Here is a 25,066-nt window from a genome sequence, read left to right on the forward strand (position 1 = left end):
GATCAGGAGGAAAGATCCCAACTGGGCCCAAAGATGCTGGGGACATGCACTCAGGTCTGATCAACCTGTGGTGAACCTGCCTTAGAAGAGGGTCTTGTGATTAAAAGGGCTGAAACACTTGATGACGCTAAGGTGCACAACTGCAGTCATGTCCCTTGGATCGGCCGGTGGCCACTAACACCGTCTAACATCTATTGGTAGTTAGTTAGCTAAAATGTGCATACAACCTTCAAACATACAATGGATATTCAACATCTTGTCCTATATTCTAAAAATATATGAAAGACCTCTTGACTTAAAAAAAAAAATAAAGAACTAATCACCAGCAATCACCATAATCCCAGATTCCTTTTCAAAACCATTAATAGATTCTTAAACCCTGTTCCTTCTGCCATAGCCATTTCAAATACTGATCTTTTTTCAAGCAAAAATAAGTTGACATCAGAACTAAACTACCAACTACCACTGTTCGTCATACTTGTCCAATTCTCCATAGACATTTTCATCAAGTTTCTCTTTCTGAGCTAATCAATACTGTGTCTCACATGTGTTCTTCTTCCAGCCCTCTTGACATACTGGCCTCCCTCCTAAAATAAATAATCAGTACTATTGGTCGTAGCTTTCTCAGAACTATTCATTACTCTCTTTCTTCTGGCCATGTCCCTGATCATTTTAAGAAAGCCAGCTGTGGAGGTGAAGGGGTGGCGAGAACCTTCACCTGCACCACTGAGGATCAATCAGCACAGGTGAGAGCTGTTAGCTGATTGATCCTCAGACGTTAAAAGGAGGCAGCAGAGCTGCCTCCAGAAGAACACGGGGGACACACTGAGAGAACACTGAGAAACGCTCAGAAGGACACTCGAGAGACACGGGGTAAAAGAGACTGAAGCTGAAGGTCCAGCAAATAGTGCTGGACCATTTAAGTTCCATGATTTGTAAAGTTTCAGTTGATATTAATAAAGAAAGATGTTTCTGAACCCGCAATGGTTGAACTGGTCTGTCTCTGGCTGTCGTGGGGGGAACCCGGTGGCGTGGTCAAACGCCACACCAGCATTCAGCCTTTACTGAAAAAGTCAAATCTTGATCAACCTCTCCTACAGAATTATAGGTCCATTTCAAAACCCCTGTTCATAACCCAACTTTTAGCTGTGTGTTACAATCATAACATTTTCGATGAATTCCAGTCTGGATTTCGCAAATGACACAGTACCAAATCCGCTCTCCTTAAGATGACAAATGATTTTTGATAGCTGTCATTACTGGTGATTGCTCCGTCTTATTGGTCCTTGACTTCAGTTTCGCATTTGACACCATCAATCATAACAATCTCATCAAAAGACAAACAGTGTGTTGGTACTTCTGGAACTGCCCTGAGATGGTTTAATTCTTATCTCTCAGACAGAGAATTTTCAGTTTCCATTGGAAACCATCTCTCATCCTCGGCTCCACTGATATGTGGGTGGCTACAAGGTTCTATTCTGGGTCCCTTCTTATTTTCTCTGCACATGCTGCCATTAGGGAAACGTTGTCAGCCATTTTAATGTGATATCTAAGCATTGCTATGACGATGACACCCACGTCTCCCCCTCTTTTAAGCCAGACAAGCAGTTGAAGTGCCTAATTGCCATTAAGGAATGGATGTTATTTAACTTAATTCAGAAAACTGCAAACAAAACAGTAATTTGTCTGCTAGCTGATATGGACCGAAGATTATTATTTCTACCATTTCTCGGTCTCCTGGCAACCAATATAAAAAGAACAGCTAAAAATCTAGTTTTCGCATTCGATTCCCAACTGAATTTCAAAACACATGTCAATGATATCATTAAATCTTGCTACTTCCACATTTGTCTTTTCCTGTCTGGACTATTGCAATGCACTTTATACATGCCTTATTCAAACCCCAGTAACACGTTTGCAGCTTCAAAATGCTGCTCCTCTTAATTTAACTAAAACAGACCATAGGTCTCATATCATGCCAATCCTTGCATCCCTTCACTGTTTGTCAGTTCAATTCAGGACTGATTCTAAGATTCTTTAAATAACTTTTACAGCTCAACTTGGACTGGCCCCTACTTACATTTCGGAGCTCTTGACTCCCTACAATCCGAGTCACAACCTGATATCAGCCAGCCTGTCTTTGTTAACTGTCCCTGGGTCAAGGTTGGTGACACTTGGTAGTAACCGGGTGACCGGGCTTTCGCTGTCAGGGTCCCCAGGCTCTGGAACTCCCTGCCTGACAGGATTAGGCTCGCCAGCTCACTACCTGTCTTTAATTCACTGCTCAAAACATAATTTTGCCTTGTATTTTGTGAAACCTTGTTTAGATAAGGGCTATGGAATAAGTTATTATTATTATAAATGTCAAAGGTAGCCTGAAGAGAGGAAGCTGAGGCAGCTGGTGAGTCTGGGTTCATCTAGTTTACAATAGCATGGACAGCAAGCATGTGGCACGTTAGAATTTAAACCAACCGTGTTTCATGTCCCAAGCAGGAAACTATAATTGGTTGTTTTTATTGTGCTGTGATACCGACCCTTCAACTGTTCTTTGTTTATAATCCCAGTTAAATGTAAAGAGGAATGATCATATTACCACACGAACACTCCAGATTTCTTCAAAATGGAATTACCAGTAAATCAGCACAGGGAAAATACTGCATATCCCCACAGTAATCAGATGTTAAAGGAAGTGACATTTATGGCAGCTATTGTGCTCGCAGCCCCGACAATTGGAAATATGCCAGGATGTGGAAAAAGTGCTTAGAGATAGAATGTAGAGGCATATGAAAATACATGAGGCTGCTATTATAGAAAACACTAATGACAAATGAACATTCATTCAGCCTGCCTGAACTCCAGAATAGAAACTGAATTGGAATTGCAACACATTGCAACAGCAGCAGTCAATACTCCACTAAATATCCATGACGATGAGCATGTGCTATGTGGGTCAGTGGAAATGCTCACATTAACACAACAGTGCCTAAGTAAAAGGGCAACGAGGAGGGATTCTTTAGCTTATAGAGGTTGTGTGTAATACTGTGCCTGTGGGGAAAGCATTAAACATTCATTTCAACTGTCAGATTAAATAATTGAATATTTAAATGAAATTCAGAACAACAGCTTACGCAGGGCTTTTCATCACTATGATAATGCTTTTTTTGAAATGTTTATCATGGGCTATGAATGGTGTTTACATCACCCAAAAGGAGGACACACACCATCTGTTAACAGGGGGGAAATGAGATGCTGTAAATTCTCATTAGGGTTTATTGGGGCATTTTTTTAACACCACCTGCATGGATCTTGTTTGGGGTGAGTGAGGGAGAGAAAAGCTTGACGTGCTAGTTTTTGCGGCTGACAACAACGGGTCCCGAGAGGCAGACGCGTCAACAGAGGAACTCCACATACGTTACTTATGTAGAAATCAATAGCCCAGGCCTCCCTTTACCCTGGATTTATCTTCCTGACATTTTCTATTTGTGACACATCTCAGTGTCTGTACAATAGAAGTAGTTTAAAGGACTGTTTCAGAGGATACAACAAGTGAGCCAGCTCTTTTGTTTCAACAGGAGTATGGGTCATGCAAAGACTGAACCTTGTTAACAAAATCAAAGTTTTCCCTTTATTAATATTTTGACAAAATATGTGCAAGTGTCTATATGTAATAATTAATTGAGGGTAATATACTGTGTGCGTTTTTGATATGCCTGAATATAAATGGTGCATATTCAGGCATTATAAAAGCTGAATAGCAGCTGCAGTCCAAAGATGTGAAAATATTTTCTTCTAATGTGTTTGTCAGGTGGGGAGGAGGCTCCTCAGTGTCCCAGGGGTCTTCTGCGTTGTCAGTGCGATTGATGGCTGTGTCACCTCCTCTTTTAGCTGGGATGGAGCTGCCTCTCTTCTGAGCCACTGGCCACAGATGGCATACTTAATGGCCATGTCTGTCACCGACATGTGGCAGAGAGAGCAAATAGCAAAGGGCACTGTCTGAGCACTGCATCATGAGACCACAATCACAATTGTTAGAGAACAAATCATAAACCTGCTTAAACAGTGTAGATTGCACATCTCCAAACTTCTTGGTATATTGACATAAGAACCATCAGCTTGAAGGTAAGCATTACTTCTGGTTCATGGCTACAGAAGCAGCTTTTTGAATCTTCTGTCCATCTGACCATCTTCACATCATACACTCTTTTATACATTCAGAAACTTCATTCAAACTTTATTGCAGTCTTTTATTCATTGTTTCAGTTTTGTTTTTGTTTTTCTATTCATGCACTTTTCTTACCTTCTCAGATCTGAGTGTTTGGACATTTGCTGTAAATTTTACAGACAACTGCATCACTAACATGATATCCACAGTTGTTATATATATATGTACGTTAAAGTGCTTTAATTAACAGAATATAAGTTATATTCATTTTTATAGAGAAACACCAGTCCTACTATCTACCTGAATGTAAATCCATCACCAACATTGGAACATTCCATCCTAAAACTATGAGGCACAGTCATGTCCAGCTGCCTCCCCCTCACACACTCTATTGAGAGCTTGTAACTGAGAGTAGTGATAATAGAATTTTGGTAGATGATTATTTTCATACACAAAAAGAAAGTCAAAATGGAGTGCAGATGAGTATAAATTTGGCAGATAGTGTGAGCATAAGTTTGCCTTGAGTAGTGTAGACATGAATTGACTCTGATTACCTCTGAGAATAAATAAAATCCTTGACTCTGTTTCGATCACGCCTTGAAAACATAAATATTTCAACTAGTCAAGAAAGAATAGAGAGAGATTGATACAGAACCCCCTAGAATAAAAAGTCTGCGGGTGGATGCTGGGTTGTAAATGCAGAAAGGGAAGCAGAAGCAGCGAGATGCTCCAGCGCCATTTGGTCAATGTTGAAAATTATACAGCTGACTTGAGAGATCAAGAGTATGAAGCTTCTCAGTGATTTTGGCTGATTCAAATCCAAATCCAATCCAATAAAGTCATTTATTTAATTTCATGTATACAAAAGAAAGACAATGTAATTTACATTTGGGCTTTAACGGTGCAAAATATTGTTACCTATGTTTCCCTGTATTTCTTCTGTCCCACTTTCTATGCCTAAATGCTATTCTGATGCTGCTGCACGGAATTCTTATTTTCAGCCAGAAGGTTCAAGAACGGATCCAGCAAACACTAACTGAAAGACAAGAGGTTTGTTTGCCAATCTACTGATTCAATCCCAACACATTAGGGGGAAGAAGGCTGCAGTGGCTGGGGGAGTACTAATGTAGGATAAATTCAGGATGGTCTCACAATGGGAGCCTTCAGATAATACCCTATAAAAATGCAGCACTTTATAAGTCAACAGAAATCTTCAAACACATTAAAAGAAAAGCAGCGGTGTTGGATACATAAGAGTTTAAAGTAAAACACAGTGAATATAAATGACTCGGTCAACTGGAGCGCAAACAAGCCACAGTTAACAAACAAAGCTCAGGGCTTATCTACTCACAGCCACAATTTGGAGTCAGGTGCCGGACTCCAGCACAATTTGAAAATATATTGTTTGCTGTGTTTTTCACTCACAGTCTCCTCTTGCAACCTTCCAATATTATTCTCACAACAGAAGATTTGTTTGAGTTTCAGGTTGAGCAGCTGTCAGCGGAACACAGCGGCAGAAGACTTCAATCACCCCAAGCTAAAGAACAGTTGGTGATTAAAGTGAAGTAGCTCACGCATCAACGCACAGGACATCATGGAAAAACCAGCCAACCACACCAGCTTGTCTGGCAGCTCTTAATAAGTTGTAACTGGCTTCAAAAATCATAACATAAGAGACTGCCACTCTACAATGCTAGCAGCTTTGAGACGGTACATCTAAGTTCAACAGTGTGGCACCAGAAGTTAAAAATCATAATTTCCTGAATAGCGATATGATTAACAGCCATAATGTAATCATTCATTGTAGAGTTATGACAAGCTACCAGATTGTGAACATGTTATATACTTTCGTTATAAGCCACACGTCCAAATGATATGGGAACTTGATGTTATCAAGAAAATGTTTACCACAACTGCTAAATGTTGTGTCAGCCACAATCATTTAGTGTCATTAGGGTTACCACTGAACTATATGATTTTCAATTCTGACATACTGTGGTTTTTTAGACATCAGTCCAAAGGTGAAAATCACTACAACAAGGTCAAATTTAAGACAAAGTGTGCTGGAACTCATTGGAGAGGATCATTCACAATAGTTTATGGGATGCGTAGTTCCTTCACTCTTTAAATAATTATGTACATAGTCTTGTACCTTTGTCTTTTTCCATTTTCCAATATTTATTTTGCTTCGATCAAATGTTTTATGGTCACGATTCATTTCGTAGCTGGTTGACCTGGTTACAGGCTTTTCTGAAACTTCACTGGAGACAATGAATTTGCTTAATGATCAGGCCTCTTTCTGTGTTTTCAAGCATCTTGTGATCTCTCAAACTTAACTTGCTGTCGTGGTTAATTAGATAAAAGTATAGACAAAAGATACTTCTGACAGTGACAACATCACTTACAATCTAGCATGTATGGATCTGTGCTCACATTCATGTTTCATTATACAGCTTCTGTTTTGTTAGTTTGCTGGAGAGGGCAGGAAATGTGCAGTGCTCATGCTCCAAGGTGAACACAAAAGAAAGAGGCAGAGAGTAAAGGTGGATTGCAGACTGATAGACTGAAACGGGGGGTTGTCGACTGACCATCTAAAATGATGATCCTAATAAAATTGATGAGTCTTTGTTTCTGTTGCACTGTTTTTCTTTTCCTCTCAAAACAACAGTTTTGGCCAGTGAGGTTTGGTGAATTATTATTTTAACCATTGACAAAAAAGGTCAGGACCAAGACCATTTCCAGATCAATAACTATATAAAGAAAGAAACGTGGCCATCCACTGTGTCACTGAACAAACCCCAGTACTAAGGTCCGGTCATACACCCATCCAAAGTAAAAAACAAACAAACACCACAATATACCGTACAACATACATCTACTGTGAAAAATCTAATATGAAAAAACATCTTTGGTTATTTTTGTGTGTCCCATCTGATTACATGGAGGGGGTGGAGCTTTATGACCTATACTGCAGCCAGGGGGCAATTGAAATGTTTTGGCTTCACTGCTGTAAGCTGTCATGCCGTCGCTCTTTATTTACAGCCATTGGTCCAGAGTAATGTAGTACACTGAATGTGCTTATTCAAATGAATATGCTTATATGCTCTGCTTTATTGCTTCCATAAATCACTCGTGTTCTATATCATAAACATCCCTATCAGAACCAATAAGCAAAGTATATTTAATTGATGAGTCACAGATACATACTGACACTGTGGAACAGAGGGACAGATTATTCCCACAGGAAAGAGGCTGTAAAATACTGACTTGCATAAAACATGACTGGAGACGTGATTAAGATCACTGAATCATCACTGTAAAGCGAATATACAGTGCACAGCTATATCTGCTCTGACAACACCACTGTTATGTATTCTTATATACTTTCTCAAGTAAACAAATGTGTGAAGTCAAAAATGTCTTCACTTATGCTAAAAATATGGGATCAGTTCACAAGAACCCCGACAATATATTTATATTCTGAACCCGTCTAAATCTACCCTTTCGGATTGTTCTACTCACTTAGTTGGCTTCACTGTTATTTTGGTTGATATTATAACCTATTCCATTATAGTTTTAATTTATGCCTTGAAATTACACATCCTCCTCTTGAAGTTACTCATGTTATTGTTTAGAATAGTTGATCCCTTTTTAATATTTCAAACTTTTAAATTACTCAACTTGTTAGCTTCAGTTAATTATCGTTGTCCCTATACTCACTCAACTTGCTCCCTCTAATGGCAGGCCGCAATACACCTTGAGTGCAATGGAAACAGATTTGATAAATGATGACGTACGGAAATCATTTGACTTTAATGTCACTTCAAAGCTCCAAAACATCCGGCACGTGTGGACCAATGAGGAGACTGCAATGTTCCTTGAATTTATATGATAAACAGACATCATGTGCTTTCTGTCTCCAAGATTTCTACCCTGCTAACAAATTCTCAATTTCCATCATTTGAGGTCAAAGATTCTGGATGGAACAGCAAACAAACTCAAACCATTTACAGTCCTCGACTGTGTGTATATATATATATAAACATTTGGGTTGGTTATATACATATGAATTACCAACCCAAATTTTATTTGTTCCAAAAGATAATAAAATAAAATATACTTTTGAGAGTTGCATGGGGGAGCTAGAACAAATCCCAGGTGACACTGGGCGCCTGGACAGATCACAAGTCCATTGACTGGCATACAAGCCAAGAACGGTTCCATAAATAGGCACACCCTCTATGCCCTGACTCTGATTGAGGCCACGCTGATGTGGAAACATTTGCAATTAATAGTCAATGAAACACTGCGCCCTATCCTCATGCGCCACAGTTCACAGTGCAAAGCACAGTTAAACGTAAGGTGCGCAGGGAACCTGGTACTCAGGTGAAAGGATCCTGCTGCATCTGAAAACAGGAAGAGATTGATAAGTAGACTACTGGGCTGTCTGCCTGTCTGACAGTACACTGTTTGTTAAAGGGAAGGATACGCTTTAAGACATTATAACAATGTCTGGTTTTTAAGTCATTCCCTGCCACTAACACACCCAGTACATCTCAATCTTTCCCTCTTTCCAGATGCACCAGGTGCATCCTGTCACCTAAATACAACCAGATGCACACAGTCTAATAACACTAATATAACCATCACCACTCACATCTTCGAACAATTTAAAGACTCCTATTAACCTAACCCCATGTTTTGGGCTGTGGGAGGAAAATGGCGTACCCAGAGAAAACCTACGCAAACACAGGGAGAAAATGCAAAGCCCTCACCCCAACCCAACTGGGATTCTAACCAGAGACCTATTTGCTGTGAGGCAACAGTGTTAACCACTGCACCACTGTGCTCAAAACAAGCTGATATCCAGCAACAACAGCTGGAGTAGATGTAATTTGTTCCTGCAGGCCTCTGCAATGCTGCTGTGTAGATTTGGACTTAGGGCTTATTTTGTGTCTTTTGACCCTTACCAGTACCTGACAGAGTGTATGCTCTGTCAGGTACTGGTGAGGGTATTTCAGAGCACTGAATCGAGCTACTGGGCCTATACATTGATATATTATCTACACTGGACAATAATGTGTCAGGCACTAGCATCAATACTTGTTCGGCCTTCAACACAAGAACAACAGTGCGAAGATGTAGTGAGAACACACTGTTTGAACGGAGTGCTCCGTAATTATTTAAGATCATTTAGTTCTATTTCACTTCACACGTACATAACAACACCTCCACACAACACATACGGCATCTTGTGGCTCATTCCTTTCATTATTTTCCACTTCTGGAAACATGTCGCTCTTTTATCATTTATACCCACGATGCTTTGTGAACAGGGGCTGTACCTTTAGTTGTGATGACGGGCTGCTCCCCCAGTAGCAGCTTTAGCCTCTTGGCATGGATTTTACCCTGGTAGTGTGACTGTGCCACGACTGCTGAGGTGAAGGACATGTTACACAGCGTACAGCACTTATTCTTGTCCACGTCGCCCTCGTCACTGCCCTAAAAACACACACACACAGTGACATTTATTAATAATACATCAATTCATACAGTTATGTATCTGTGGGGATTTTTAAAACAGGATTCAATCAAACAGTATTATATAGATGGAGCAGTATCTTGTTGAAGCAGGACAGCTGCCTGGTGAACACATCACTAATCTCTACCACTTCTATTTCAGATGAGGGGAAGGGTGCAACTTCCCTCGCCTAAAGTGTTTTACATCCTGGTGGGATGCAAATGGAGTCGACTCTGCATTTTGAGGGGTGATAGCGCAGCTAACACGGCTGATGGTGGACCGCTCCCTGGGCCTCCATCTGTGCAAGCGGCACCACAACCCATTGTCCTCGGAGAATGCCGAGGACACGGAGCAGCCCACCAAGCGCTGCAAGATAGATGCTACTTCTTTTTAGTGAAAGCTGAGAAGAAGAGGGGGGAAATCTTGCCCCGCCAAGCAACCTGGGTCAAGAAGAGGCGGATATTCAGAGTGGAGGGAGAGGAGAGGCAAGTGAACGCCATGACCTCATTCAAATGTTTATACCCCTGCCTGGTGCAGTCTTCCAGATAAAGTAAGTGAACAGCGGGCCTGTGTGTGGAGGAATATGTATGTGTGTGTGTCTTCTCAGCTGAATCTTCACAGCTTGAGAAGAAATTGAATAATGAGCCCATTCACCTCCATGATATTTCCAACACTAACACTAATGACTCTGTGCTATGTTTCTGCTGATGTAGCTCTTTATTAACTATTGACGCCAATATGTTTGAGCTCGAGTTGAAAGTTTCTGCTTTTCATGTTGAATATTATTCAAGTAAAAATAATTTAAAATGTCAAATACAAAGATATAAACATCTAATTGTTGTTGTACCCTTATTGTTTCGTACCAAGCCTCTATAATCAACTGTTGATTTAATGAAAAATGTATTTATATTTATTATGATATTTATTCATTTAATTTCAGTTCTGTATACTACAGTGGGTTCTGATGTAAACACACTACTTTACAGGACTGGATCAACAGAGGAAAGATATATGTATAAGTATTTATATAATGCAGGGAAAACCAAAACACTAGTCACACTTATTTGTGTGAAACTACACACACAATCTACATACTGGTAAGTATAGTTTACTACCTTCCACCTTTGGAGTAAACACAGCATGATGGAACCTCAAACGGATATTTTCCAGAATAGAATTGGCTACACAGAGTCTGCCTTTCACACATGCACAACACAGCGGGAGCTTCTCTGCACAGACGCGAAGTGGAGCAGCCACACATAGATATGCCTGCAGAGCCAAACCAACACACCACATACACAATAACGGGGGAGGTTCCCGTAAACTTTTTATATATTTTTCTAGTCTGGATGACCACTCATACCACTTAAAGCTCCAGTGTGTAAGATTTAGGTGAAAGGGATCTATTGGTAGAAATTTAATGTAGAATAATTCTCATGATGTTTTCACTAATTCATTTCATCTAAATTGTATGAATTGTAGTTTTCTTTACCCAAGAAAAGTCCCTTTATATTTAAATACTTTATATTTACATCGAGGGGACCCTCTCTACGGAGGCTGCCATGTTTTTTACATTAGTCCAGACTGGACAAACTAAACACCTTTTGAGTTTTTATGACGACTGAAGCTACCACAGGTTCTTTTTCATGTTTGGAAGGAGAGGGTGAGGTGAGGGGAGTTCAGCTGCAACATGCAACTTCAACACTAGATATCTCTAAATTCTACACACTGTACCTTTAAACTTACAGTACAGGATTTTTTTTTACTATTCACAGACACATTCATACACTGCATCTATTAGCAGCACTTTTTTATATGAAGGACAATTAAGGGGTCAGTATCTTGCCCAAGGACACTTCAGTATGCAGATGTGGAAGACTGGGATTGAAACGCCGTTCGACAATTTTTCCCACCTGTGGCAATTGTCGATGCCACCGGGGTCTCCCACACACAGCCAGAGACGAACATGTTGCTTTTCAGCTTTTTATTTCAAACTGACCATACATAATTTCCCAAAGACTAAACATTAACTTGCCAGCTGCACTCTCTGCTGGTGTCTGGGCTTTGCAGCTCAGCCCAGCCTCTTCAGTCTCTTTCTTCATGCGTCTCCTTGTGTGTCTCCCTATGGAAGCTCTGCTGCTGCCTTTTGTACCAGAGGATCAATCAGCTAACATCCCTCAGCTGCACTGACTAATCCTCTGGTACAGGTGGAGGTGCTCTCAGAGACACCTCTGTGCCCACACTGCCTCATCAAATGCCAATAAAATATCTCAATTAATGAACACGAAATTTAATATACATGCATGTTAATCCCTGAGCATGAACCTTACTTTAATGATCAGTTTACTTTTCCTCTTGCCACTAGGCTGATAGTTTGTTTTAGCAAAAAGTCATCACAATTGTATAGCTTACCATGGACTTTCTTCGTACAGATACCCATGGTGCATAGAGAAATAATCCAAATGTCTGGTGATACACAAAATGATATAGATTATGTTTTTAAGCATTTTAATAATCAACTTGCACTGAGTTGAGAAGCATCTGAAGAAGGACTGTGAAAAAAGCTGGTAATTATATCCTTCATGGACAACAGATGCAGTGAGCTGGGATCAATGTTGGTTAGATTGAACTTTAATGAAATCAAGGTTGATTTACCTCACTCGTTAAGTAAAAGTGGTCTAACTCCATGGTAACATGTATCTGTACTTGCAATCAAAAAGAATTTGGAACGCAGCCAAACTGATTACAAATACAAACACGTGATTTAAGCAATCTTTACACTGCTGCTCATCAAGAGTGCTGGATGTGAGCTGGGACGCAACAGCTGCCAATTTACACTGACTTTATTAGAGTCTTTTAAACACCATTTGCTTTTTACTCTGCTCAAAGGCACAAATAGGTAATTTCAACTGTTCTCAATTACTCCCAGCAGCACTCAGTCACTTTCAATTAGCCAGCAGAAGGACTGTTGTACTCACTGCATTACCCTGAGGTCTATTCTGAGTATTCTCTTTTCCTTACTAGGAACAAGTACATAGACATTTGAGTGTAAAGTTCATTATTAACGTTGAGTAGGTTGACAAATCTAAAGGTTTTCCTGTTAATGGCAACAATTGCACTGATTATTTAAAATATCTTCATGATACCACAATGGCCAAACCACTGCATCTGTGCATTGATTTCAGTGACCACCTACTTTTCAGGGGAAGAAATCCATCTCAAACTGTATTTGTATTGAAATATTATGGTCTTTCGATTAAATGTTTTAATTTGTTTTTCATTCATCATAACCTTTTGCTTATTTTTATCAGAGATACAGCAGTTTCATGTAGTCAAAGAGTCAACAGAAGCTTCAGTTTTTTTCACCTGAATGTATTACCTTGATGTGATCATAGAAAAACCACTTTAAACTGTAATATTGAATTACTTTGCCTTTCTCTTAAAGCTATCTTAGCTATGTTTTCATAATCTGCCTATTAGATGTGTTTGACCTCTGCCTGAACTGCTACTTTTCTCTGAATACATGTCTCCAGTGCAGATACTTTGAACAGCTCAGGTAAGTAAAGCATTCAAAACAAACTCCTTGCACTCATTCACCTTTATTGCTTAATGTCTCACTAATTACAACCACACTGAGTCCCGTATAATTCTACTACAAGTTTGGGTGACTGCTACAAACTATTCTCAAAATATAAAACTATTCATCAGGTCAGCCTTTCAATGTGGTCACTTTTAAGTGCACTCTGAAACAAACACCATTATACCTCTAGGTGAATGCTAACATCCTTGCTTTACTTACTTGCAAACAGTTAGAAAAGAGGTTCTATATCACTCTACAGCAAGGACTAAGTTTGCTTAACTAAGCATTAAAATTGAAAACAGGTAAAAAGCTGAAACTAGGTCTGTTCAAAGGAAGCAAAACCAGTTTTATGGCTCATTCTAATACATTTGATGCTTTCAAGGTCGTGGTTGAATGATGTTTTTTAACCTCCAGCTGTTTAAACATTCCTCATTAATTCTAACTGAGAACTACATTTCCCATCTTTTCTTTTAACTACCCAGTACACCTTTTTCTTCAGTATGAGTCCAAATCCAGTACATATATTGGTAAAACTGCCCAACCATCCCTATTACTTTCCACATAACAGCATGAAACAACATGACAAGGCCACTGCTCCAGTATATTTACTGTACACTGAGATAGCCAAGCAACGGACCAAAGCAGTTTTAACCATAGAGCCATGCAAAAATGCATGAAATTACTAAGATGTTAAGTTAATACTGATCTGCTGGGACTAGAAAACTGGAAAAAGCCAACAGCATTGTTTGTGCTTTGATAAACTCGATCAAAGCAATGTTGACTGAGCTGTGAGCCCAGACTGAACAGTATGTGACATGATTCATAATATTTCATTGTTTGTTGTTATACAGTCATGCATGGTGCAGACAGCTCTCATATGTTCAGTCTCATCAGTCTGAAACACCATTAACATTGGTGACGTTTTTAGTTCACCTTCATCAGACAAACAACCACACCATTTCCACACCATTAGGTACCCAAGCAATACCACCGCTGGGTCATGTTATTTTTCACCTGGACCCTGTGTTTGTACCCAGGACATATTTCAATTAACACATACACTAATGAGGCTGTTATTAAACTAAATAATGGTTTAATGACCGAACTGCAAACAGGGTTTGACTAAGAGCATACACAGGTTGGTGAAATAACCCTTCAATCTTCTTTTTAGAAGTGTTGGACTCCATATCACAGTGCTGCAGTTTGTCCTGATGAATAGGGAAATGTTTCGCCCATAGGAAAGCTTCTCCCAAGAGACTTAAGGTCACAGTATGTGAGGTTCTGATTCACAGCAATCAAACACCTAGCTCCCTAAAAAAGTGTAGGACGGAGGGGTTGATACACTTGATAATATGTTATTAAGGTTGCATTGAAACAAATAAACAGGCTCACTGTACCATCCACAGAAAGGTGTTGAATAAGATGTAATCGCTCTTGCTGCACTCAGTGAAGCCAATATAAAGGTACAGAACACTCTGTGCTTTATGCTGTACCAAGTGCTTTATACCCGGTCTGATACTGGGATAAGAGCATCACCTTTATATGGCTACTGCATGAAACTATGTGATGAGGGACAAGATCCAATGGCCACAGTCTATGGTTAAAACCCATCATGAGTTGTCACAAATTGTGAGACATGTAGGTGATTAGCAAGAGGGGACAGACCCTGTAATTGCATCTGACAGCACCAACAAGGCCATTCCCCATTTGCTTTGCCATATTTACAATCATGCATGGCAGAGTACTGAAGCATATCCCAAAAGGTAAAAGATAAGGTGAGTGAAATGTAGAATAAGAATAATTTCTATTTTGTAGAAAGCACAGTGAAACTACAAGTTCTTTTTCATTGAAAACATCTTGTGCATATGGAACAACCTTCTTTTTCATCTCCCTTCCCTATTTACTTTTCCCACTTGAGTTTTACCGTCTATCATCCATCTATGAGCAAGATTTCACATCAACTTACACTGAAAGGTTCTGGATTGACACATCTTGCACTGATCTTTCTTCTTCCAAAACATAACTTTATCCATCTTTTCTTGTCATCTAATCTCCTCAGGTGTCAGACAACCTTCCTCTAGTTTCATTCTGAAAAGTCAGCTTTTTAAAAAAACAACATGGCTCAGTTCAACATTTTCATCCAATAACTGCTCCTCTCATCTCTGACATGATCTGACATCTGATGATTATTATTTTAACCATAGTGCCCTGTTTGTTCTAACAGTGATCACTTCAGCTATCGGGAGTCACTCACATACACATTCATACTTTACTTCCTATTTAGCGCATTCATTTTGTAGGCATTTATGAAAACCATTTCTCATTTTATATCCATATTTTCATTTGAAACATTATTTCATCAGCATTTATCAGGAACATTTCAACTCTGATATTTAACGATCTGGGAGCATAAGGCTTCATCTGCTCTAGCTTCTTAAATGTCCTCATAATTGTTTTAACTTTCTGGGGCAAATGACCCGGTGACTGGCCATTTACCATCAGTCCACTCACACATGAGCGCAGTTCAAGACACAACATTCAGTAAGTCTATCTTTTTAACTGCCTGTGACTCCAGTTGGCATTCTGGCAGAGAACATTGCTTCAGACTGGGCACTTTGTTTTGTCTGTTTATCATGTGACACTTTTGCTTTGCTTTGGTTTCCGATTTGCCATATTTTATTTCAGAGATTTATTTTTTTAAACAAATTGTTCACGGTTTAGTTTTAACCTCGGCTGTGGACTGATGATTTCCCTTGGTGGCATTTTCACATCAATTTAAAAAATAAAATAAAAATTCAATCATACACTCATATTTTAAACCCTGCTGCAGCATCAGAGCTTCCACAGTTACATTTTGCTTTACTACATCAGTGGTGGCAAATTTAAAAGATTTTGAAAGAAAACTCAAATGTCCAATTAGTGTACACTACAAAACAGGGCCTAGGCTTCTGTGGCCATAAGCACACAGAACCTTTTTCCCTACGGACACAAGCTCCCTGCCACACTGCTGATTACACCAAGGTCAGCCTGCGACCCGGAGAACTCTTCCCTAAGGTGTAACCAGGTGGCTGCGATTACCTGTGCCGGGCGCAACTCGAAGTGAACTCCAAGGGGCTGTGGGGTTCAACAAACACATCACAGTCTTTCTCTAATCTTTCCCAACGGACACAGGCTCCCCGCCAAACTGCCGATTATACCAACGTCAGGGTTTAACCATGTGGCGGCTATTGCCTGACACAATATGAAGTCTCCCTAGAAACCACCTAACCACTGGTAAACACATTTAGTACAGACCTAACACACTAGTACGGTGCATTATGACATTATAAATATACAAAATCTACAGCTTAGTTCACTTCTTTTCATTTCTGCTCATTCGGTTTTGATTCAGATAGATCAATTGGGATTTGAATCACAGGCAGGCCAGTCGTGTAAGAAAAATAATGACAGGTGACTCCCCTGATTACACAGACTCGCCTTTGATTGTTTTTTCAAAACATTTCAGCTATGTCAAATAGCTGAAATTTTGCAATTTTTTCTTTATGATCTAGTCAAGCTGGGACACACATTAAGGCAAAATCAAAGTAAAACTTTAAATTTGCAACTTACTCAGAGAACTCAAGCAGCAGCTGATGTCTTAGGCAGAAGATTTGAATGTAGTCCTGATCCATCAAGGAGACCAGAAGGTGGAACAATATACAAATGCTAACAGAGTAACATGAGCAATTGTCATCCCCTAATCGCAAGGTATCTCACACAGCCTACCAATATATATCCTTCACCCTGCATTACCCATTCTAACTGCACATCCTCAAAAGGCTAGAATTGCACCGCAGAAGAGGACACAACCAGATAGGGTAAATCAAAGAGCATAAGCACAGTCCAGGTGACGCCCTACAAAAACACTTCATTGTCCACAAGTCCTCAGCATGCATCCTCAAAAAAACAGAATAAATGCTTGTTATCTGACATTCCTAAAAAGAACAAATGTCAAACTCTTATGACTCTTGGGTGTAACTGAAACTGCACTGATCTATAATATTTACATCAACAATGGATCAAATTATGTTTAATGATCAATTCAGCCATTTAGCTGCTGTTCTGGTTTTACTGCCATCAGCCTTGTTTCCAGAGAAAAAGCCTAAAGATAACCATTTCTCCTTTGGTTGTGTGTCACTCATCTGTACCCGTACCCTCTTTCCATGTATCCATCTTTTTCTGGTTTATAATACAACGTGAAGGCAATTTTGATTAAGACTGTAAATATCAGTCAAACTATATGACAGCTGTAATTTATGTTCTTATTTATGGTTGCTCAGCCATGTAAGTGTCAAGTACTCACTTTTGAAGATGATGCAGTGCAGTACACTGCTGTGAGTGCTTAAAGACTGATGTACTGACCTATGATCAATAATAGCATCCTTGTTCAGTCAAATTGTGATTTTCAATGTTCTGGGAAAAATTGGGAAAATACTAAGCCTCACTGTCTTCACCACAGTGCCAAAGGTTGTGATACATAAATTAATGTCAGATTATACACTGAGTCCCCAGAGATGGGACTGATTTTCTATGATAAAAGGTTGAGTAAATTCTTCTTCTATAGTAGATCTGACAGTAGAACAAAATATGTGTCAGTCAGAGAATTATCTTTCTTTCTTTTTAATCACACTTAAATCAAACCCACTTCTTGAGACACATCTTTCGGGTTTTGTGGCTATTATTCACAGATGTGTTTTCAATGCATATTACTGTAAGCCACATTAAACAATTGATTTATGGAATACATTTGAGGAATAAATCCCATCATAAACGAAACCAGTACATGCATGGACATGTTCAACCCAGCGGGGGGGCTCATGTTTGCAATTTCAAATTGGACCTTTTACTAAAATGTTATTTGAAGTGAACAGTAATCTAGTGGAGATCACACTGTGTGTGTGTGTGTGAGTGTGAGCGTGAGTGTGTGTTTGTGTGTGTGTGTGTGTATGTATGTGTGTGGATAAGGGAAAAGACAGAGACACAACTCTTCCTCCCACAGTGTGTGATAACAGAGCAATACTGCTGTGCACTGACTCATTCCCACACACACACACACACACACACACACACACACACACACACACACACAGACACACAGACACAGACACACACATAGACACAGACACACACACAGACACAGACACACACACAGACACACACACAGACACACACACAGACAGACACACACAGCCCCTCCTCCCGCCCTTGGCCTTGTCCTTCACTAACTCTCGCTCCACACATCGTTCTTTCAGCTCTCAGAGCAGCAGAGCCCCTGTTCCATCTTGTTTGCAGGATTTCACAGTCATAATGAGCAGATATATATTCAGGAAGAGACCAAAATACACCAGGAGATGAGATACCACCTTGAACTGGGAAGGATCCATAATTTCATGGTTAATTAAAACTGGATAAACAAGGAGCTAATTGGGGGAAATGTAATTATTGAAGCGGTAGGTAGGTGTATGTTGCCAGATTGAAAACCACAGTGTGATATACAGACTTGTCTTGTTCTGTGGCGTTTTAGATATATGGTGGCCGAAGGCTATGTATAAGTTTAGGAATGTGGATGAACTTCTGATGAGCTTAGCAACATAGTTTTAAATATATATATCAGTGGTGGTGGGGGCTTGTGGGGGTGGGTCTCAGCACCCATGAGTCATGTGCAGCAGAATACATCCAACCTCTGGCATATTCCAGCAGTCATGTTTGGTGGGCTTCACTTTTTGCATGCAATCTCAACCCAACAGTGTGAAATAATTGGTGTTCTGCATTGGCAGAATATACTGCTGTGCTGCACTTCTGTGAATATGTAACTGATGGAGGCAGGGTGGCAGAGGGGGGGGGTGTCTGCCTCCTTTCCATTCATGTAAGGCATAAAATAATCTTTTTGATTTGCCAGCAGTAAATTCTCTTTGCTATCAGCGCTGTGCTGTACATTTCCATCTTGGTTTAAGGGAAGCAGTGTGTCCCAGCCTGCCTGTATTTGTGGCGTAGACAGGCTTTGTGATATCGTACTGTTGTTGTTTTCTTTGGTCCCTGCATCACAAATGCCATGGTGTAAAACCTGCACGATATCCACAGACTCCATATACGATACGACATCTTCTTTCTTGAGCTGCGCTCACTAAGATGCACCTTTTCTTGAGGTAGTAGCTTTGGGCTGCATATAGTCTGGCCTGGATTGGCTTGATCTTGACCTAATTTAGCACCATATGATGCCTGGGCTAAATCTGGAGGTCAGGGAACACTCACTACTCATCGCCGCATCCCCCCTAAGGCACACACAGGAGAAATAGGACAGCCGAGTGCAAGGGCATCCCTACAAAAAAAAAGGGGAAAAAAAGGACCAGCTCCCAACACACTGGCGGACAATGCAGTCTATTGCTGCCAAGCGGAGCATTCATGGGAGCGCTAAGCTGGGCTGACACAGTGGTTACTACTGCTGCTTCAGCCACACACAAAACAAAGCAACCTTCACATTGAACGGCAAAAGGTACAAACAGGGACAGAGAACAAACCCTGCCTGGACTTTACTAGAAAGTATGTCAGAAGGGAGATGATCCAAATCAGTTTCTCTCTTTGCACACAGTTAAGGTTGCTTTACACATTCTACATTTTTTCCCTCCACAGCTTTGGGCCTGCATGGAAACAACATAATGACCAACATGAATTTTTTTGGACCTGTAGCCATCACCAATTTTTCCAGACCTGTGTAAGTTTGTCTATAATGAAATGTCTTCTCATGTTCTTTCTCTATGCCAGTCACACCCAATCAACCACCTCACAGTTTAATCATGCATTGTTGAAGCAAAATGTTTTTTTTTCCTTCATGTCCAAACACTAACACATATACTTTTTTATAAACCAGACTGCAAATGATCAGGTATGATCTTGAAATGTCGTGACATTGAATGACAAGAGCAATCAGACATGAGCGGTCATTTGAACAAGTTTTGCCTGAGTTGCACTAAACAGTGCACACATATAGCTACAACACATACAGTGGGGTTGAATAAGGGAGTCAGTCAGTAAACTGTAATGGATGGATTAATGCTTAATAATCTCAGATCACATAAGATCTCACTGACACGTCTAGATGAAAGCATCATTCTTTGTTTTACTTGACAGACACACTGAATCAGACTTGCCCACATGCAATATAGAGTAATTATATAGCACTGACTTAACATTACTTGTCATTCAGCTGATGCTGTTTTCTAAAGTGGCTTACATTTAGTTGCATTCAACATTCACATCTATGAGGGGGCATTTTTTTTGGGGGGGGGGGTTCAGCATCTTGCCCGATGACACTTCGGCATGGGCTGGGATTCCAGTTGTTGACCTTCTGGTTGGAGGGTAACTGCTCTACCCACTCAGCCACAGCCGGCCCCCTATGGGGTCTCAATCAAATCATTCATCATTTGTGGAGATGTTTATAATCTGTAATAAAAATAACAAGTGGATGGTGCAGTACAACTAAAATGCTACAATATATTTTTCATTCCCTCAAGTCTACGCAGGTGTTAGTTTGCCTAACTCACAGATCAACTTTGGCCTTGTGAAATAAATTACAATGAATTGACTATACAGTACGTGTTTGTTCTTTTTTAATGCTGGTGTGACGGATTCTAAGCTCACATCCACCACGGTCGGACATGCAACATATGTATTAGGGCAGTTTCAAGAGTTTACTGCATGTGTGTTGGGACAATGATAGAACAAAGCCTTGTGGAAAAAAAAAGAGAAATTGCAAAACTTTTCTTGCATGCGGCCCATTTGCCGACTTCTCTTTGTCTTTTCACAAGGTTAAACTTTCCATGCACACCTTTATCTCAGCTTCCACAGTGTAACATAATTGTGAACAGCAGGATCACGCTGTGGATGACCCTTCTGAGGGACTCTGAGGATATTCTGATAACAGCAACTCAGCAAAACGTACAGCTGTGATGGTTGCTTGCTCAGCGCTTTTTATGAACCATATAAAGCTGACATATCTGTCCAAATTGGTTTTCCATTGTTGGAGTCACTCCTCACCTTGATGATGAGGCATATAAAATGAAAAAAATAGGCCAGAGATCATCTGGGATTGATAAGCAATCATTGAAAGCAACACATCAAACTCCAGGAATCTTCTCATCCTGGGCTACAAGGTTCGGAAAGCACTGTTGTTTAAATCACAGAAAATAATCGTAAAATTAAGAACCAAACCCCAATGCTGCTAGAAGCACTTTTCAGATGGTTTACTTTTACTGCGCAAAACTGCATTGTCATTGAATTATAAAATTTCCTTTTAAACAGTTTTTTGTCTGATGCGTTTTTGAATCTGATTCGAGATTTGAGCAAATCCTTTGATCCTAAACATGCTCATCCAGCTCTTCAATCTCACAGACGTTTTTTGAAGTGCCCTGTGAGAGTTGGTGATTGCAGAATATTAAAATTGGACTATTCTAACTTTAGACAGGGAGACATGCAGCACAGTGTAGTGTGTATTGAAAGCAGTTCCAGCCTAACCAAGGTGAACGTTTGTCAGCTGGATATGTCTCTTTCTTTCTCTCAGCAATTGTTTGGATCTTTTTTGGAGGTTCCTTTTTGAAACGCTTCATTACCCTCGGATACGCACTGAACCTCTGGCCTGCTGTCTTCATTCCGCTGGCCTCTGCTTTCTGCGAGGTGAGGGCTTTTTCGCTCAATCTGGGCCCTTGCTTTGGAATAATAGCCCACGTCTCTCACAATTCGCATTCATCCTTATGACTCTTTGCAAAGAAGCCCAGAGGACATTTAAAATGTGGAAGCGCTTTTGGAAGAAAAAAAAAATGGAAGAGTGATGTCGCGGCTCTACACTGCAGGGTTCTGCAAAATACAGTTAGGGTGACATGGAGGCATCATTCTATCCTCAGTTCATTTTTCAAACAGCAGAAGATTGACACTGCAGTTCTTAGGGAAATAATATGTAACACTCTGGGTGCGTTTATATCCAGCATTGTGTGCTATACTCTATGTGAAGGCTTTAAGTGATATACAGTATAGCTGCTCTTCTTTAAATTGCTCATAGTACGTCAATTGTTTTTCTCTTTACAAAAAGTCGCTAAAATAGCAGCATTGAGCAGCTGTGGTTGCACAAATAAAACAAGTATAAATGAGAGTTCAGAACAAACTTTTAATTTCATGAAAACTCAAAAGGTTGAAATGCTGCAGAACAAGTGAGTAATGACCTGAGGCCCAATCGATCTCAGTGAAGACCTTTGTCTTGTTGGGTGTGTTGGAGTGTTGTTATATCTTAAGAACAAATCTACACTATGAGATGATGAAGACAGCTGCACTTAAAATACATTAGTAACCATTAAGCTTGGAAGAGATCATCATGAAGATTAAAACCAACAAGATGAGATGCCCGTAACTGTTTCTGTCAACATACTGAGATGTTAGTAGTCCTGAAAGCCAGCGCACACTGAATAACTGATGAACCCAGAGTCAACAAACAGGGCAATAGCAACGTTTTGATTATAACTGCATCACTAGGCAACTGCAAATATCCAGCAAGAATACAAATTATTGCATTTCACCTCAGAGTTAGACATTCATCCAAACTATGTGCCTCGCTTATCTTCCTTAGGAAATCATTTTAGGAAAAATATGACATTTGGACATGATGATGGAGAATAAAGAGATGCTGGGTTCAAAGGTATAAATTATGTTCAGGTTTGGTTGTCTCACAATATACCTATTGCCTTCGATGCAAATGGTGCAGTGGTCAGGGTAAACCATAGACTGTATAAAGATGGACAACATGACAGCTCCACAAAAAGTGATGACAAAGCGCTTCAGTTGAAGTAATAAATCCCACCTACTTCATGTTAGCGGATGCGACAGGGACCATGCTAATGAAGTACATTTTTCTCACAGATGGTTTCTGTTATTTTAGGTAGTACTCTTCACACTGATGTTTGTTCAAATGTTCTTTTTTCTGGTAAGTTTGGTTTTAATTATTTTTTTGATGATATAACAACAGAGAGAATAGTCATGATTGGCAGCTGAGACAGACCCATGATTGGTCAATCATGACCTTGCTAACATGGCTTCATCACCCAATTTCTTTTTGCGCAAATGTGGAAGATGGCAGCGTTCATATGTAGGATATTTTAGTTTCATTTCTGGCTGGTGGGGAGAAGCTGAGATTTGTCATTTATCTTCATGCAGTATATGGGGTAAACAGGCAACCAGCTACCTTGGTACCAACAATTGCATGCCAGGGAAACACAAACTCAGTTACACAGTCAGTGAGAGACATTAAATGTGTTTCAGGTTGGGTTTGGCTCAGGCGGAAACATGTGGCCTAATGCTGCACTGAACTGCACAGAGCAAGCAGGAGGAGAGGACCTCATCTGATGTGTGAACTGGAACCTAATCACAGCACTATAGAATATCCCACGAGCCTCAGCTGTAGCATGGGTAATTAGTTTGTGATGACTGAATAAGAAAGCAAATGATTAGAAAGATTTAAATCAAAGATCTGATTTCCCTTTTTCTGTTCTTATTCCCAATAACTGTACTTGCATTTGTTTGTATTTTACATAATCTGGAGCCATGGTTTAAGATTAGAAACAGAGACACACGAGACGGACAGCACAGTATGGGTCTGTACATGTGGGACCCCCGTCTGCTGTAAAAATGTAGTGAATAAGTGCTAATGCAAATATGCTAATGTACACATTCTGTTCATCATTTAAGGGCATGTGTGAGTAATATATTCTACAATGCATGGCTGGACATCTTCTGCACAGAATGGCCATCTGTAGACCCGACTGTATGAATAATTATTAACAATGTCTTTCTAATTTTATGCATTCAATTAATCTAGCATCTGCAGAAATGTTTGTTTATTTTACCTATTCATTTTATCTGCTGTATCGGTATCGACATTTTTTAAAAGTTTTATCCTATGTGTTGAGATAAATGCATTTTGCATGTAAAAGTAGTTTCTACAGTATGACCACATACTCCCACAGAACGATAAATAAACTCTGTGTCATCAGTTTTTTAGTCCTCCAACAGAGCAGAGTTTGGGCCATCTGCATGCGATCTGTCTTTGAACTTAAACCACCAGAGGCTCTTCTTTCTTCTTGTGTTGCTCCCTGGCCATACTGCACATTTAATGTGCATATGCACATGCTATAATAAATGTGTGTACTTGCCATACGAATATGTGTGCAAGCGGCAAGTGTGCAATCTGTTGGATATCGCTCAAGGAGGAGGTCGAGGCAATGAAGCATAAGACTGCAGTCACTTCTTGTTCAGTCAAGGCGGTGTGGGACACCTGTGCGACGTCCAGCGCAACTGCTCCCTCTCTCCACCAGGAACCACTGGCTCGGCCGTGGGCCTGATTTAATGAAAACTGGCAGTTAGATAAACTGACAGGCAAATACCAGAACCAGCGAACCATCTGCACAAGTCTGCACACATGAACATATAAACAGGACATTACTTCTGCTTCACAAAGTACTTAATTGTGCATTGATTAGCAAGTGCAACATATAATGTGAAGATAAAAAGCTTTGTTCAGAGACAGGTGGAAAAACTATCCCTGAAGGATTATATGGCAGAAATGGTTCTGTCAAATGGCAGTTTCAGGTATAACCCTTGAGATGGTTCTCTTTAGCTATTAGACAGGTTCAATGGAGCATATATTCACTCATTTAGATCAAGTGCCAATTAATCCGCTCATTAGCTGCACTAGCTGTGCGGCTCTATTGGGGGGGGGGCAACC

General features: G+C 40.1%; 1 protein-coding gene across 3 annotated transcripts in view; it reads right to left on the reverse strand.

Annotated features, from left to right (window-relative positions):
• The window catches only part of zmat4a (zinc finger, matrin-type 4a), a 135,567-nt gene that overhangs the window by 53,602 nt on the left and 56,899 nt on the right, over positions 1–25,066 (reverse strand). For all 3 annotated transcript variants that reach the window (XM_020093573.2, XM_020093570.2, XM_020093572.2), the window contains exon 4: positions 9,508–9,664. In XM_020093573.2, coding sequence (XP_019949132.1) covers positions 9,508–9,664 — 157 coding nt within the window. The remainder of the gene's footprint in view (positions 1–9,507; positions 9,665–25,066) is intronic.

Source organism: Paralichthys olivaceus, chromosome 4 (genome assembly GCF_024713975.1).
Source record: "Paralichthys olivaceus isolate ysfri-2021 chromosome 4, ASM2471397v2, whole genome shotgun sequence".
Lineage (NCBI taxonomy): Eukaryota > Metazoa > Chordata > Actinopteri > Pleuronectiformes > Paralichthyidae > Paralichthys > Paralichthys olivaceus.